Here is a 17,179-nt window from a genome sequence, read left to right as displayed (position 1 = left end):
ACTTTCACTTGTCTATAATCCATACCTTACTATAAAAAAATCATTAAACTTGTCAAAAGATACAAAACACGGTACTGCATTCCTTCTATTACTGTACACTGAATTCTAAGCTAATGTCTACAACTGCCTTCTGAATATATTCATTGTGTTAACTGTCTCCTAGTCCCCAGTTCGTGCATTGATTTGTGCGCTGAAAAATATGCATTTTAAATAACAGTTCCTCCTGCCAATGGGTACGTACTACCATCCTGTCCGGTATAAAGTTGTTTTACAGAGTCATAGAGTCCGATTCTTATTGAAGCGAAGATCATCTGTCTCTGGAGGCCGGCAATTAATCCATTGTATAAACTCCTGGGCCCTTCAGTTCTGACGATGGTGCCGATTGTCCCCCAGACGCCGCGGTATTTGATACTTTTGGGAACTCCGACTTCTGAGGATCGTGTGGCTTCGCCTTGAATCTAAACCAGGTGCAAGTGTGTGTGAGTTAAAGCATGAGAGCAAAACGGACGCATGTTCTGATTTATTTTATTTATGCAAAATTTCTTAACATGCAAAATAATTTAATCGCATGCAACGAATCTTTTCACCAAACGTGCAGATATACTTCAAAGTTTACTTCTTTTAATTTAAAAAAAGCGGATTGTTCCCTCCCCGCCCGTTACCTGTAATCTGACTTTAGACGTATCCAGGGGAAATGTGATGAGGTCAGCAAAGCAAGCTGCCATGCCAGCACTCAGGATCTGCACACCAGGAGTCACTGGAATGCTTGAAGGTTGTAGGCCCACCATCCTCAACACAGACCGTCAAACTTTGCAAAGTGCTAGAAAGAAATAGCGGAATCATATTGTTGACAATGCTATTCAGGTTACCCTGCGTTGCTTTGATGATCCTGATGTGTGTGTATTATTGGTACATTGTTACAAATTGACTTTTTACATTCATGACACCTAACTATTCTATTTCACACTGCACCTCGCCATTTTACTTCCATCTTTTAAATCCTGGTAAATTGATGGCAAACACCAGCTCTGCTTATTAGCCCATGGAATTCACCAGCATCAGCTTTTCTTCATCAAGATATTCTATCCACGACCCCACTCCCACCTCCGTTTCTTGGCCTAGAAGTAAAATGTTGGAGCCTGGTTCCACACTATTAACTTTCTCCTTCACACCCAGTCAACGCTATTCAACCAAGTGCAGCATCACCCCAAAGCCTGTTTTAGTCATTACCAACATCTCTCCGTGTATAAATTCTCCACTGCAGGCACTCACGGAATAGAGTTCATTGACCAGGTCCCTCTGTAAACACAACACAATGTTTCTTTTTAAAATGGAGTATGGAGGGACTTGAAACTAGTTCAGAGGTTGGGATACTACCACTGCACTATAGGCGACCCTTAAGGCATTAGCCTGGACCTACATCCAGTGACATTGTCAATTCACCACCGTCTTCCCTACAACAATCTGAGATCAGCAGAGAATGAGAATCCGGCCTGAAACTTGCTCATTGAATAATAACAAGGAACATCATTAAATTCAGGAACGTTTGTACCTAAGTCAGAAGGATGTCTTCATGTACAAGTTACTTAGTCATTGGTTAAAACGTAACTGGAATTTGTGACAAAATATAACGATCGTCCCTGTGAGAAGTGCGGTAAGTCCACAGTTCAATCCTTCTAATTCCAGTACAAGCAATAACAACAAACGTTGGAGATTTCTGATCAATACTTTCAAATGGCTCACCATTACCTTCAACGGATTGGTGCTTTCTCGCACTGCACAGTGAAGAGTAATCCCCCGAGGAATTCTTCGCCCATGTCGACCAACTGCTGTTCCTTTAAAATGACCACGGCTTTGCCCCTCTGGGTGTTGGTCTATAACTAAGACAGGTTCGGGTGAGACAACCAAAGTGCAGCAAGAACTGGGCGTTCCAAGGTAGGAAGTGTGGGCAGATTACCCTTATCAGCACCACCTCAGTTTAAATGTGTGGCAACGTTCCATCGAATAAGCGAGAAGCTCGGCTAAAATGTGCAACTCTAACCTTCACCTTTGTTTACCTAAGTGACCCAGAAAAAAAACACATCTCCAGCAGAAAAGAGGGATTTTGGAGCCGCTAAATGACGTACAAAGATGAGGATGTTATGAATTCGTTTATGGGTTTTACGTTATCTGTAAATATTTACTGTGAAGCATTGCTATTGAAAACGAGAACCCAAAACAAATCGAAGTGGGAAGACTTTGCAGTTGCTCAACATCTTGTAAAAGGTGGGATAGGTGTTTAATCTGTTAGACTTTCACAAGCGACAAAAAAGTGCTGCTGTCAATTTCTCTCAACAACTGAACTTTACAGGGCACTAAGACAGAATTTTGTTATCTTAATTTTTATGGTCCTTTTGTCAGTCATTGGAATTGTCCCAGCTGTACAATTGAGTTGCAACGAGAAAAATACAACACGTAGGAAGTCATCAAGAAGAAAAAAGATGCAAAAAAAAGTATCATTATGTAGTTTGTTATGCAATTGGGGAACGATATGCTTTTGTGCATTGGTTTCACGCCCGGTCGCCTCTTCCTCCCACTCCGCCTGACCGACTTTGAACCGGGAAAGCCAATAGTAATGGAGTGATCCCGGAGGCCCGGCCCAAGACAGCCAATAACCAAGCAGAGATCCAGGAGGCCCGGCCCAAGACAGCCAATGACAGAGAGGGAACCTTGATACTGGGCGAGGCCACTGTCCTCAGGGTTAAAGAAGAGCCCAGTGTTTGTGAAGGGCGGTCCAACGCAAACATTGCTTGCAGTGGACAATTCTGCTGGAAATGCAGACACTTCAAATGGTGTTAATAATAACCCACCGAAGTGGGCTATCCTGCTGATTTCCCCCCCAGATTCAAAAGGTGCCATTGATATGAAATAACGTGTTGTTTGCAAAAAGCAGATGGCAAAGCTGATGTTTTAAACCTGACTTGAAGCCACGTCATTCAGTTTTACTACCGTTCATTTATTAATGTTAATTGCTCGAAAAGATTTTTAAAATGGTTTCCATCTCTGCTTCATCAAACCGAGTTGCTTCATCCCTCAAATCTTAACTAGGAGTGTCCTCAAGGGATCCAGTCAGATTCCGCTCCTCAACTCTAAACTAGTTTAGTTTAAACTCCCTCTCTCTTTGGTTGAAATTCTATTTTAAAGAGGAGATGATGGCCTATTGCTGGACTGTATATCTAGGGACCGAGTTGGTCCAACTCGGATACCTCCCTCCCCATTCTTGGCCTCTCCATTTCCATTTCCAGAGACAGTCTCCAGTCCTCACTTTCTCCCTGTATATCTAGGGACCCATCATTCTAAACTCACTCGCACTGTCAATGCTCTTATTGCCTCTGGTGATCTCCCCTCCACTGCCACCAAACTCCCCAGCCCCGCACTGCCCGGTTCTACGTGCTCTTCAAGACCCACAAGTCCAGCTACCTCGGCTGACCCATCGTCTCAGCGTGCTCCTGCACCACCAAATGTATCTTGTCCAACCTCGATTCCATCTTCTCCCCCTTGGTTCAGGTACTTCCCACCAACATCCGCAACACCAACCATGCCCTCCATCTCTTAAGTAACTTCCAGTTTCCTGGACCCCAGAGCTTTAACTTCATGATGGATGTGCAGTCCTATTATGCATCCATAACATACAAGGATGGTGACCTGGCCCTCTGCTTCTTCCTCTCCAACAGACCCATCCAGTCCCCCTCCACCAATACCCTCCTCTACCTCGTTGAACTGGTCCCCACTCTTAATAACTTTTCCTTTAACTTCTCCCATTTCCTCCAAATCCAGGGGATGTCCATGGGCTCCTGACTGGGCCCCAGCTACGCCTGCCTCTTTGTCGACTATGTTGAACAATCCCTTTTCAATACCTACATAGGCATTGTGCCCCAACTCTTCCACCATTATATTGATGACTGCAGCAGTGCAGCGTCCTGCACCCAGGCTGAACTGGAACAGTTCATCAGCTTCACCCACAACTTCCACCCCGCCTTCAAGTTCACTTGGTCCAACTTGGATACCTCCCTCCCCTTTCTTGGCCTCTCCATTTCCATTTCCAGAGACAGTCACCGGATGGACGTTTACTACAAACCTACAGACTCCCATAACAAACTGGAATACACCTCCTCCCACCAAATATCCTGAAGAACTCCATCCTGTTCTCCCAATTCTTCTGCCTCTGCTGCATCTGTTTGGACAAAGAGACATTCCATTCCAAACTATCCTAGATGGCCACCAATTGAACAACTTGCTTTTCCCCCCTCCATCATCCAAACAGCCCTCTGCCGCCTCACCTCCATTTCCTGCTCCAATGCTTTAACCCCCCCCCTCAAATGCAATAAAAACAGAGTCCCCCTTGTCCTCACCTACCACCTCACCAGTCTCTGTATCTACCGCATCACCCTTAAACCCTTCCGCCAACTCCAAATAGACTCCACCACCAAGAACATCTTCCCCTCCCCATCCCTTCGACAGTCCTTGGTTTGCCCCACTCCTCCCCATCAGGTACCTTCCCCTGCAACCGAAAAAGATGCAAAACCTGATGTTACACCACTACCCTCACCTCCAAACAGTCCTCCCATGTGAGATAGAGGTTCACCTGCCTCTCCTACAGCCTAGTTTACTGCATCAGGTGCTCCTGATGTGGTCTTCTCTACAGTCGGGAGACTGAACGTAAACTTAGGGAATGGTTCACCGAGCATCTTAGCCAGGCCTGTAGAAGCTGACCGGACCTCTCAGTCACCACAATTTTAATTCCCCTTCCTACTCCCATTCCGACATGACCTTCCTTGGCTTCCTCCATTGCCACAACGAACCAAACCCAAATTGGATGAACAACACCTCATCTTCCACCGAGGCAGCCTACAGCCCAGAGGACTCAATATTGAGTTCTCTAATTTCAAATAACCTCCTTCTTCATCCCGTGACTCCCTTCCCAGCCCTTCCCCCTCCCTTCACCCCTCCCAGCCACCTACCAGATACATTCCTCCCATTGACCAATCAGGTCATACCCTCTGCCTGTCTTCACCTATCCTTACTTCACCACCCTGCCCCGTCCACCCCCTTTATCTGCAGCATCTATTACACCCACCCCCAGTCCTGAAGAAGGGTTACACCTGAAACGTCAACTTCTCCACCTCCTGATGCTGCCTGGCTTGCTGTGTTCTTCCATCCACCTCCCTGCCTACTTTGGATTCCAGTAGCTGCAGTTTTTTCTTGTCTCTAATCATGTATGTCCAGGGAAGCAGGCAATGATCCGGGGGCCAAGGTTCAAATCCCACCACGACAGATGATGAAATCAAATTCAGTTAAAAAAAAAATCTATGATTAAGAATCTATTGGTGACCATGAAACCACTGCCAACTGTAAGTTCACTCATGTCCTTGAGGGAAGGAGACTGCCATCCAGATCCATAATAATGTGTTTGATTGTCAACTGCCCTTTGGGCAAATAGGGATGGACTTAGCCAGCGGCATCCTCATCCCATGAATGAATTTTTAAAAATTCACCATCTCCAATTTGAATTTCTCTAGTGCCATTCTATCTGCTTCATCATTAAAAAGAGAAAATATAACTAAACATCCTTGGCATTCATTGGCATTGCCGTCATTGATTTCCACACCATCAACATTAGAACATAGAACAGTACAACACAGAACAGGCCCTTCAGCCCACGATGTTGTGCCGACCATTGATCCTCATGTATGCACCCTCAAATTTCTGTGACCATATGCATGTCCAGTAGTTTCTTAAATGTCCTCAATGACCTTGCTTCCACAACTGCTGCTGGCAACGCATTCAATGCTCTCACAACTCTCTGTAAAAGAACCCGCCTCTGACATCCCCTCTATACTTTCCTCCAACCAGCTTAAAACTATGACCCCTCGTGTTAGTCATTTCTGCCCTGGGAAATAGTCTCTGGCTATCGACTCTATCTATGCTTCTCATTATCTTGTATACCACAATTAGGTCCCCTCTCCTCCTCTTTTTCTCCATTCTGGGGGCTTATTGTTGATAAGTAAACTGGTCTGGTGGTATAAATACAATAGCAACGATAGCTGGGAATTCTGTAGTTCTGTACTTCTCAAAGACTACCAATCATTTGCAAAGCATAAAATCAGAAACCTGTTGAGATATTTTCCACTTGCTTGGATGAATGCAACTTCAACAACACTCAGCTCAACAGCATTCAGGACAAAGCAGTCAACTTAGTTGGCACCCTATCCATCACTTTAAATATTCACTCTCTCCAACAGATATATTGAGTGACAGCAGTGTGTTCCATATACAGTGCAGCAACTTTCCAACTTTTCAACTCTTACCAACACACAATTTCTACCACTTAGAATAATAACAGTAACAGATACATGCTAGATTCAACTACGGTAATGCAACTGAGTATTGGGGGAAATTGTTTAAAATCTCTGTTATTGGAGATGGTCATTGTTTGCCACTTGTCTAGCACAAATGTTATTTACCAATAACATCCTATGTTTGAATAATGACCTGGAATGGACTGTGTTATTATCTTTGGTGTTCCAAATGGTAATGAATGCTGTGGAATCATTTGCAAAGATCTTCACAGCTGACCTTATGTTGAAGATAGGATCACTGATGGTAAGAAGGTTTATGACATTTGATTATTCCCATTTGGAATCTTGAGTTCTAAAGTTAAAAGTTTGATTTATATTTCTGTATAGTGTGTTAAGAATTTCATTTTTGAGTTCGATCATTTGTGTTGGTTTATTTGAAGTTTTAATTAAATGCATCTAAATAAGGTCATTGAACATCTTCTTTTGTGCTAGGTTTGACTCTAACCAATGTTCTCTCTAAACTATGCAGGTATGTGTGCATCAGCACACCAACTGTAACATTAACTTCCAGATCTTGCAGGCCTGCTCAGCTGATAAGAAAATGAGAGGGAATGCTGACTTCAACGTATGGATAGTTTCCACCTGATTTTCATTGACAAAGTTTGATCGGGCTTCTTAATGCCAATATGATCGATGGCTATCCTGATGTAATCACCAGTCAATCTCATAACACCGCTGGAATTTTAGTCACATTAAAATTAGTCAGGGGTAAATATAGGGAAATGGGTCTGGGTAGGTTACCCTTTGGAGGGTCGCTGTGGACTTGTCAGCTTGTTTCCATACTCTAGGGAATCTAATATAAAGTGATGGACTTTAACATGGGAAACATGAGCAACAAGTTGAAAGAAGAACTCATTTGCATATGATTGTTGAAAGTTATCACATAGTTTAAGTTGAAGGGCTATATTTTCGCAGATCAGAGATGAAATGCAACCTGCTGGGCTGCATAGTAAAAAAGACACAGTAGAAATATTCGGGTAAAAAATGAGGTCTGCAGATGCTGGAGATCACAGTTGAAAATGTGTTGCTGGTTAAAGCACAGCAGGTTAGGCAGCATCCAAGGAATAGGAATATTGTAGATGCCAAATCAACAGAAAAAAAGGAGCACACTGCTTTTAATTTTTTGCTCCAAATAGTTTCTTCAGTTGACTACCATCAAAAAATAATGCTCAATTATAATTGGAGTGGAAATATCCTGTAAGATCATTTGTTATTGGGAAAACAATTCAAAGTTCTGATTCCAAAACAATTGCTGTTTATCATATGCACAAATCTACCAACATCTGGTTCCCCGTTCTATATTTTAAATCAATTTACTTAATAAAAACAAAGTTTTAGAATACATATTTTCCGTTTATCACAAACAATGGCACAAAACACTGTTGCCATACTGATTACATTTCCCAGATAAAATATGAGCAAATAATTAGAGTTGAATGAGATTTGTTTTACACAGAATTGAATAAAAGTGTTTTTCTAAAATAAATTCTGATTCCAAGTTCAGTTCAAATCAAATGTAACATTGAAACATATGGATGAGCTGCCTAATACTTTAATTTTAATGTGACTAAGCATAAAGGGTGGCATTATGACTCAGTGGTTAGCACTGCTGTGTCACAGTGCCAGTGACCTGGGTTCGATCCTTGCCTCATGTGACTATCTGTGTGGAGTTTGCACATTCTCCCTGTGTCTGTGTGGGTTTCCTTCCAAAGTCCAAAGATGTGCAGGTCAGGTGACTTGGCCATGCTAAATTGCCCGTAGTTTTAGGTGCATTAGTTAGGGGTAAATATAGGGAAATGGGTCTGGGTAGGTTACTCTTTGGAGGGTCAGTGTGGACTTGTCAGCTTGTTTCCATACTCCAGGGAATCTAATATAAAGTAATTGATTTCGACATGGGAAACATGAGCAACAAGTTGAAAGAAGAACTCATTTGCATAGGATTGTTGACTGTTCTCAGAGTTTTCAGTCAATGTGAAGTTATTATGAACTTTAACCGCCCACTAATAAGTCATGTATATCAATTCAAAGCATTTAACGATTAGTATAAAACCCAATTAACAACAATTTCTCAGTTCTGTCTTCAAGTGTCATCAATTTTGATCAGTAAATTCAAACTTGCTTCACACAAAGCTTAATCAGTTTTTGTCAATGAAACAATACAAATTAGAAAGTGCTGGCCAATTTAAGCTTTAGATCAGAAGCACACCGTTTTAAGTAGCTAACTTTTTAAAATGTTGATCTTGTAACGAAATATGATACTCACAGTGTGACATTGAACAAGTTTAATCCTAATACCAAATGGTGGTTTACAACCATTTTTTTATTCATTTGGTATCAAGTCCAGTAAAGGAAATAAATTATTTAACTGTGTCAACTTTCCCTTGATACAGGTTTAACTTTGCCATTATTCCTTTGTAATCCTGACTCTCTCTACAATTTGTTAAGAATAACTTGAGGTCTATGTAGTCTGTCAGGCAGCATCCAAGGAGCAGGAAAATTGACATTTTAGGCAAAAACCTTTCATCACGAATGAAGGACTTTTGCCTGAAACGTCGACTTTCCTGCTCCTCAGATGCTGCCTGACCTGCTGTGCTTTTCCAGCACCATTCTAATCTTGACACCAATCTCCAGCAACCGCAGTACCCACTTTCGTGTATATAGTCTGGTTGTCATGAAGTTTTGACAGTAAGAATTGACTGTGCCATACAAAGTGATATTATGAACAAAAGCTCTAAGAAAAAACAAGTGTTCCCTTCAAAGCAAAAGATGTCTATTTGTTATCATTATGTTCTTCCATAGTTTAATTTCTTACCTCAACATTGTCTGAGCCAACCATTTTTCCAGGCTAGCAGTAAACACTGATAGATTACATATCCTACAGTTTTCCCAAACTGAGGAATCACATTAACAGATCAATTGTGCATTGAAAAATTAATCCTGAAAGCATTATGGGAACAGACAACTTTTAGCCATTTTATTTCACAAACCAAGCCAAAAACTTCAATCATACAAGATTAAACCAGATCTTAATCTGAGTAGTCTTGTTCTTAAGGATGACGAATCAAATCTCTTTTTGATTCCTCACTTATGATTCAGCAATCCTGTTACTTTTCATCTTTCATTCTGACGTTTTGTACTTTGCTTTAATTCTCAAAGCTTCAAATGTTGTTCAATGATGGTATAACCATTACCATTTAAGAAAAGTAGAGTCAACAAGATCAATCAAGATACTTCTGCCCCATATTTTACCACATGTACAAACTCCTAAATTTATTTTTCAACTTTCACATTGTATTGTAGTATTTTACCAGATGTCAATTAGTTTTTGAGTCATTACACAGCATGGACTAAAAGGCAGAGACCTATAATAGATCCAAATTAAGTTTTAAGTTTTCTGAAGTAAGGTCACCTCTCACCTGTATTTTGTTAATGTTGATCTTTAAAACAGAACTGAAAAAACTTGATGCTTGCCAAACCAAAGTAAGTTAGATGGCATGACACACTTAGTTTTGACATTTGACATGGTTTCTGACAATATAATATAACAATCCTTCTTGCATTTGAAATATCTGTCTCTTTCATTACTGAGATTATGTATATATCATATAATAATAATTTGTCAGTAAAAGTACACCACCATGATTTCAAAATCTTAGTGTGATTAGCTTCACATGCCTGTTAGGCTCTATCCTTGACTACTACATAAATTCAAACACACTTCCATCTGTTATTTTAGTAAACATAGTAGAGGAATTAAGGTACTTCTTTAGATTGTATCTTGTGGTTTTTTTTTATAGATTCAGAACCATGGCCCTGTTTTTAGTTAATAAAGGCTTAAATGTATTACTCATTGTGCACAGTTACAAGTTACATCTACAAAACGAGCCTTGGTAAATTGTTGAACTTCAGAAATACTAAATCAAATTTCTATGGGATTGGCATTGGTAATCTCCTGTCAGGAAAGCTTATCCTCTGCTTGTAGACTGAGCGGTTGGGACTCTTTCCTCCTTCCAGTTGGACCAAGTCCAGAGGAATGGCGTACAACTGAGGAGGAAGCAGCCGGTGATATTGTTGCTGCAGCTGGTGCTGTCCTTACCCCTTGTCTCAAATGCAAGGTGCAGTTTCATAATCCCATGCCATGACGGCAACAGGGAACCACGGCTGAAAGTACTATACAGGTTCCTTCAAAGAAGATAGCAATCGCCTTTAAGTGGTAATAGTATTCTGTGTGAAAAGTGCTTCAAACAGCAGCCTCTCTCCTGACCATGATTGGAGTTCTTCAGTTTCACTAATGAAAGATTCCCCAGCTTCTTAGTGTTTCTGAGAAAGCTCTTTTCACTGTGCATTGGTGACTGGTAAGTTTCTTAAAGGTCCTGAAACCAGTGCCCTTGCTAAGACAACATCAAGAGTAAAAGAATATGTTCCTTGCCTTAATTAGTTTCCCATCATTTCCAAGTTGGCCTTGGATCCTGGTCTGAGGAAACCCATAAGAGGATGGGATGAGATTGATATTTCAACATGACATTAGGTGATTTAACTCTCTGTCTCCCCTTGGCTCAGAGAGCTTTCCATAAAGAAGCTAAAAAGTTTGACTGCATGTTCCAAACTTCTACTTTTCTCAAATATGAATGTGTGCACCTTAAAGGTTTCATTAAAATATTAGTATATCATTGTGTTGATGCTTACATTAAGTCAGAGTATGTTCTTGTATAATGATTACTGTGTTATATAATGTGCATGTGCTAGAGACAGTGTTTTACAGCAAGTGAACGTGTCCAGTTTCTGATTGTCTTATTGAAATAACTCTACAGAGATCGGTGCCCTGTCACCAAGTCACCCTTTATTTATTCATGGACAGTCCTTGCATTTAATACTGCCTCTTCAGAGTCAGCTTTCAGACTGGCAGTATCTCTGACAGTACTCTTTATATCTGTCAGCCAGGTTCCCTGATTGGACTAGATTAACAGCCCCAATTAGGGAACCCATATTTTATTATGTCCAGCTGCTGACTTCATTACAATCGCTATATTTATATCATGTTATAGAATCATTGCTTAAAGTTTGAAGGCTAAATTTTAGAAGTCTCAATTTTTCAATGAAAACTATAAATGACTGGTTTTATTTTATGCTTATTACTGGCACACGATATTACTTAATGTGCATTTAGTCCTTATTGCATTCTTTTAAAGCCAGGCTTTACAGAGATTTGGTTGGGATTATGTGATACACTACAGTGGTTTGTGAGAAGGGGCCAAAGAGCTTAACAATAATTGTGGAGGGGATGACAAGGGCTTTGGCAGCAATGGGTGTGTTATGGTATGAAAGACTGGAACATGAGTTCTGAGGCCTATCAGAACTCCAAAAGAGAATTCAATTGTTTGAGAGGTCTTGCTGATTCCCAAGATTGAGACCAAAGGGTAGGAGAAAAAGGTGACTTAGCATTTGATACATTGAAATAAGTTTGGGACATGGCATCACTAAGCATTTCGACAATTAAAAGTTCAGGGTCTCTTTTGTGGACAGAACATAGATGTTCTGCAAAGTAGTCACCCTGTATATGCATCTTTCCCCCACTGAATTATAGGTCTTTTTCAATATATTATTTCAGTTACATCACACAGTAAACTTTTGCTATAAATTCTGTGTCTCATAATCTTATTCTCCACAATCACTTGATGAAGGAGTGGCGACTGAAAGCTAGTGCTTCCAAATAAACCTGTTGGACTATAATCTGGTGTTGTGTGATTTTTAACTTTGTACACCCCAGTCCAACTCCGGCATCTCCAAATCATGCTGTTATGAAGGTATCAATGTTGAAACAGAGTTTTGTTTTCAGAAATCTCTCAATCTTTAACTGGAAAACAAATGTCTGCTGCTTGGCAGCATTAGTTTGATGATATTTCTTGATTCCACCTTCCTCACTCTAGCTTGTGTTATAACTGGGTAGATACATAAATACCTGCATTATTTAACCCAAGTCCATCTAAGTCCTTCCTATTCATATAATGATCCAGATTCCTTTTAAATGTTGTAATTGTACCAACCTCCAGCATCTGGCAGCTCAGTCCATACACACACCATCCTCTGCATGGAAAAGTTACCCCTTGGGTCCCTTTTAAACCTTTCCCTTCTCATCTTTCAGGATTGGAAATGTGATTAAGATTGGAAGAGACTGACTTCTAAAATCCATCCTGTTTCACTTCTGTCAGTGATCTTTAGCTCATTGTGACCTAATATTGTGGAAGTTTAACATTAAAACTGTCTTACCAAAGCCAATAGGAACCTGTGAGGACAAATCATTCACAATAATTGATAATGGGACTTGAGTATTAAAGTTGAGTTTTATCAGGATTACACATTAACCAGTTTGAATGTTCTTTGCACAGTTTACACAATTTCAGCAATCACTTTGCAAATTGCCTGTGTTGCTAATTTTGAGAAGATAAGGGAGCCAGAAGTGAAGCAGTTCTGGATATTGCTGTGTCGCCATAATTTTGTTTTGCTGTCTGTAAATAGAAAATGTCTAGCCTGTCGTACACTACTAGGCAATGTGGCAGATGCACCACTTTCAGCATGTTCCTTTCTTCTTCTAGCTAATACTCCATCCTCCATACACCTTCTCCTCCGTATATCTTTATCAGAACCACACATCATCTTCCAATGTGGCTTGTTCTTTCCAATGTCCCAAAACTGTGGAATTTCTCTTCTGTCCTGTGTCTGTCTACTTTTTCAACAATCTACAGGTTAATCAAACGTATCATTAGTTTCACTTCACCACCAGCTCTAGAATTACTATTTCTTCTTGGCTAGTATCTTCAATCAGGCCAATGTCCTGAACTCCATATATTTACCTCGGCATTAGTTTTAAAATTCTTAATTCAGATATTCTCCTAGTGCCATCTGTTGTGCTGTATACTTTCACTGTGAATTCTATCACTCTATCCACTTAACATTTCCCCTCCACAAGAAAAGCGATCAGACTATTGCCCTCTGAAAACACTGTCCTTGCTACTTGCATGATACATACATGTATTACAAATTGTCCAATATAATGACTGTTCCATGGAAGAATCTAGTCACATGAAAGCTGCATGTTTGGGAACCTTTCACCAAATGAGAAGAGCCCTCTCTCTTCAAAATATTGCCTGCCACAAACGATGTTTCTTCCCAACCTGTTCAATCTCATTCCCTGGCCTCAGTTTGAGATTGAATCAGACTGTACAAAGTGACTTGTATGAACTAAGTTGCCTGGCCATCTTTTTGACTGCGTAATACCCTTCCTGTAATATTGCCCATCTCCACCCATCCAGAGGTGAATCCGATAATAGTCTAAGCTTGTGCTCGGTCCCCTAAGGCGTCAACCCTCCTTGTAGTTCCTTCCAGCCTAGTAGAGTTCCAAGAACTTCATGTTGCTCCAATTATAGAATCAAAGAGTTATACAACACAGAAATTGATCCCTCAGTCCAAGTCTTCCGTGCCAAGCAAATATCCTAAATTAATCTAGTCCCATTTGTCAGCATTTAACCCAAGTCCATCTAAGTCCTTCCTATTCATATACTGATCCAGATGCCTTTTAAATGTTGTAATTGTACCAGCCTCCAGCACCTCATCTGGCAGCTCAGTCCATATACACACCATCCTCTGCATGCAAACGTTACCCCTTGGGTCCCTTTTAAACCTTTCCCTTCTCATCTTAAACCTATAGCCTCTAGTCTTGGCTTCCCTACTCTGGGAGAAAGACCTTGACTATTCACCCAATTCATGCCCCGCATGATTTTATATGCCTTTGTTGTGGTTCTGCTCGCCGAGCTGGAAGTTTTTGCTGCAAACGTTTCGTTCCCTGGCTAGGGAACATCATCAGTGCTGTTGGAGCCTCGTGTGAAGCGCTGCTTTGATGTTTCTTCCGGTATTTATATTGGTTTGTTCTTGCCGCTTCCGGGTGTCAGTTTCAGCTGCAGTGATTTGTATATGGTGTCCAGGTCAATGTGTCTGTTGATGGAGTTTGGGGATGAATGCGCATCAAAGCAGCGCTTCACACGAGGCTCCAACAGCACTGATGATGTTCCCTATGCAGGGAACGAAACGTTTGCAGCAAAAACTTCCAGCTCGGCGAGCAGAACCACAACAACGGATACCCGAGCTACAAATCTTCAATCAGATTTTAAATTTTATATGCCTCTCAGGGTCTGACACTCCAGAGAAAATAGCCCCAGTTTATTCAGCCTCCTCCGATAGCTCAAATCCTTTGACACCAGCAACATGCATGTAAACTTTCTTCTGAACCTTTTATCAACGCCTTTCCTATAGCAGGGAACACAGTACAGTTGCGCCTCGACTTACGAATTTAATCCGTTCTGGGACCCGGTTCGTGAACTGAATCAATTTTTCCCATTGTTCGGATAGCATAAGAATGCTTGGATGGCTGTTCCCAGCGCACGTGCCAAAGACGAACTAAGTGAGATCACGCGGGGCCCGAGAGCTTTTGTGTTCAACAAGCACGTAGCAAAGCAGAACAATGAAACCACGTGGTCGCACACGGACCTTTTGCCTTCGTACCTTGAATTTCGTACGTACGTCGAAGCAAAATTTTACATACAATCCTGTTCATAAACCATGAACGGAGTCGTTCGTATATCGAGCCGCTATTGTATTTCAAAAGTGGCCTCACCAATGCCCTGTACAGTCATGTCTCTTGCGTAACTTTCTTCACTCCAGCACTAGCATTCTGGTTGTTTTAAATTCCAAGCACTGGATTTTTTTCCCTCTCCAAATCTTTCTGCCTCAGTTCCATTCTGTCTTGTTTAAGATAATATTTGAAATCTACTTTTCTGATCACTACTAATTATCTTCTTATGTGGTTCCGGATCCCATTTTGACTGATTATTTTCTTGCCTAACACTTCGCGGTATTTTGTTACATTAAGGGCATTACAGAAGTTCACCTTTTTGTTTGAATTGCAGATGGTGCAATTTTTGCCTAATATTACACAAACTAGAGACAGCAGATTGGGCCTGAGCTGATATGTTCAGATACGGATTAATTTATAAATTTGAGTCCGGGGTTAACATTAGATACACAGAAAACAATTCAAGATTCATTGTATCCACATTTGTTAGTCCCTGATAAACCTTTTTGTTCTTATTTCAATCCAGCAACATATTTGTAGACCTGAAGGAGAATCTAATTTGCTGCTGAAAGTTAATCAGCTCCAGGAAACAAAATGATGAAGGAAAACAATAACAAGAAAGAAAAAATGCACAAAATTGTATAAAATTAAGGGTTATGAAATGACAAGAGTTAGATATTTGTATTAAAAACTGGCGAGAAGGAGAGTAGGAGTTATCATTTCTATAATACTACAAATAGATTCTGTTCTAGGATCATTTATGTTCACTTCTGTATCGATAATTTTCTCAGTTAAGAAGAATAGGGATCCAAATTTGCAGATAGTATTGAAATTGAAGGTACACTGAATAAAATTGAGGAGCATAGGAAACTGCAGGTATGTTGGATGGTAGAATGGGCAACAAAATGGCAGGTGCGATTCACAGTCAGTCATTTAGATTAAAAAATTTACGTTTTGATGAGGGAAAATTAAATGATATGGGAAAGTAGGGCGATATCAAGCTTAGATAGACAAAATATTAAGGGCCATATTTCAAGTAGTTCAGCATGAGAAAAAAATAGATTATTAAGTTTTAAAGCAAAAGTTTTTTTATGATTAGGTAAGGAGGGGAAACATGTCCTCTCTTCCTGTTCCTTGTTAATTCAGTGATTAATTGTTTGTGTATTGAGAAAAGCAGAAAGATGTTTCTTTGAGTTTTGTTTTGCAAAATGTAAAGACAATTAGATTTGCTGGACCTAACCCAGTTTTACACACACACACACACACACACACACACACACACACACGTTACAGAGTGGGAGAATGGAATAAGTAATTTAACATTCAGTACAGTAACCGGATGTATGGCGTTTGAATTTCAGTAACTGGGTTTGGCTGTTTTCATGATTTCAGTATCAATTTAAAGATGTTAAAGATGATTCATACTTTATTTGCAAGATAGCAGTTTGTTGGTTCAAGAATTTGTAAAAATGTTTGTGCATTTGGAGAGTCCAAAAATAATTCAAAATTTGGAGAGATAAATATCTACACAGGGATCTTTTTCCTCCTGTATCCCATTTGCTTGTCCTGGACTACAGAGAGAAAAAAACAAGTACTTAAAAACACAAAATGCTTTAGCTAGGTTGTCATCTTGCCATCTATATGCAATTTCTTAGTTAACCTAAATATTGCTAGTGTATCATGAGGTCCAACTGTAGATCCTAGGTAAAACCATTAGGTCATATCTAGACAAAATTCTTTTACAGCCAGAGTCCACTGTCCAAGTCATTTGTTTAATGATTCATCCCCACCCAATTGTATACCAGGTTGATTGTCTGGTAGGAAATAGGTAGGAAATGAACCCTGTTCATACTCTTTCATAGCAATTGTCTGGTGGGTGATGCTGCCTCCACTTCAATGGCTTTGGAACATGGAAGGTACAGGAGTACAAATGTTCACTCGTCTTTGACTGTGATTTCAATGCCTTAGAATATATCTCAGTCATTTGGGAAAAAAATCAATCAGTGGTTTCAAGCCTGTAAATTCATAAAGACCTTTTTTTTAGTTTCAGAATAATACTTCAGGTAAAAGTCCAAAGGCAATGGTAAACCACACAAATTCTCAGGGCTTAATCTATATAAAATCGTAAAGTTGAAGAACTGTCGTGTAGTGGTCA

At 40.3% G+C, this 17,179-nt stretch overlaps 1 protein-coding gene across 6 annotated transcripts in view; it reads right to left on the bottom strand.

Annotated features, from left to right (window-relative positions):
- Positions 1 to 17,179, bottom strand: part of ucp1 (uncoupling protein 1) — an 86,260-nt gene that overhangs the window by 11,163 nt on the left and 57,918 nt on the right. For 2 of the 6 annotated variants that reach the window (XM_060851298.1, XM_060851296.1), the window contains 3 exons: positions 1,750 to 1,880; positions 663 to 820; positions 242 to 458 (listed from right to left, as the gene is read on the bottom strand). In XM_060851298.1, coding sequence (XP_060707281.1) covers positions 242 to 458; positions 663 to 788 — 343 coding nt within the window. In that variant the 5' untranslated portion in view covers positions 789 to 820; positions 1,750 to 1,880. Of the gene's footprint in view, positions 1 to 241; positions 459 to 662; positions 821 to 1,749; positions 2,063 to 17,179 lie in introns of those variants that run through there. The other 4 variants (XM_060851300.1, XM_060851299.1, XM_060851297.1 and 1 more) reach the window with 3 other exon arrangements.

Source organism: Hemiscyllium ocellatum, chromosome 36, assembly GCF_020745735.1.
Source record: "Hemiscyllium ocellatum isolate sHemOce1 chromosome 36, sHemOce1.pat.X.cur, whole genome shotgun sequence".
NCBI lineage: Eukaryota > Metazoa > Chordata > Chondrichthyes > Orectolobiformes > Hemiscylliidae > Hemiscyllium > Hemiscyllium ocellatum.
This window is presented reverse-complemented; position numbering and strand designations above follow the sequence as displayed.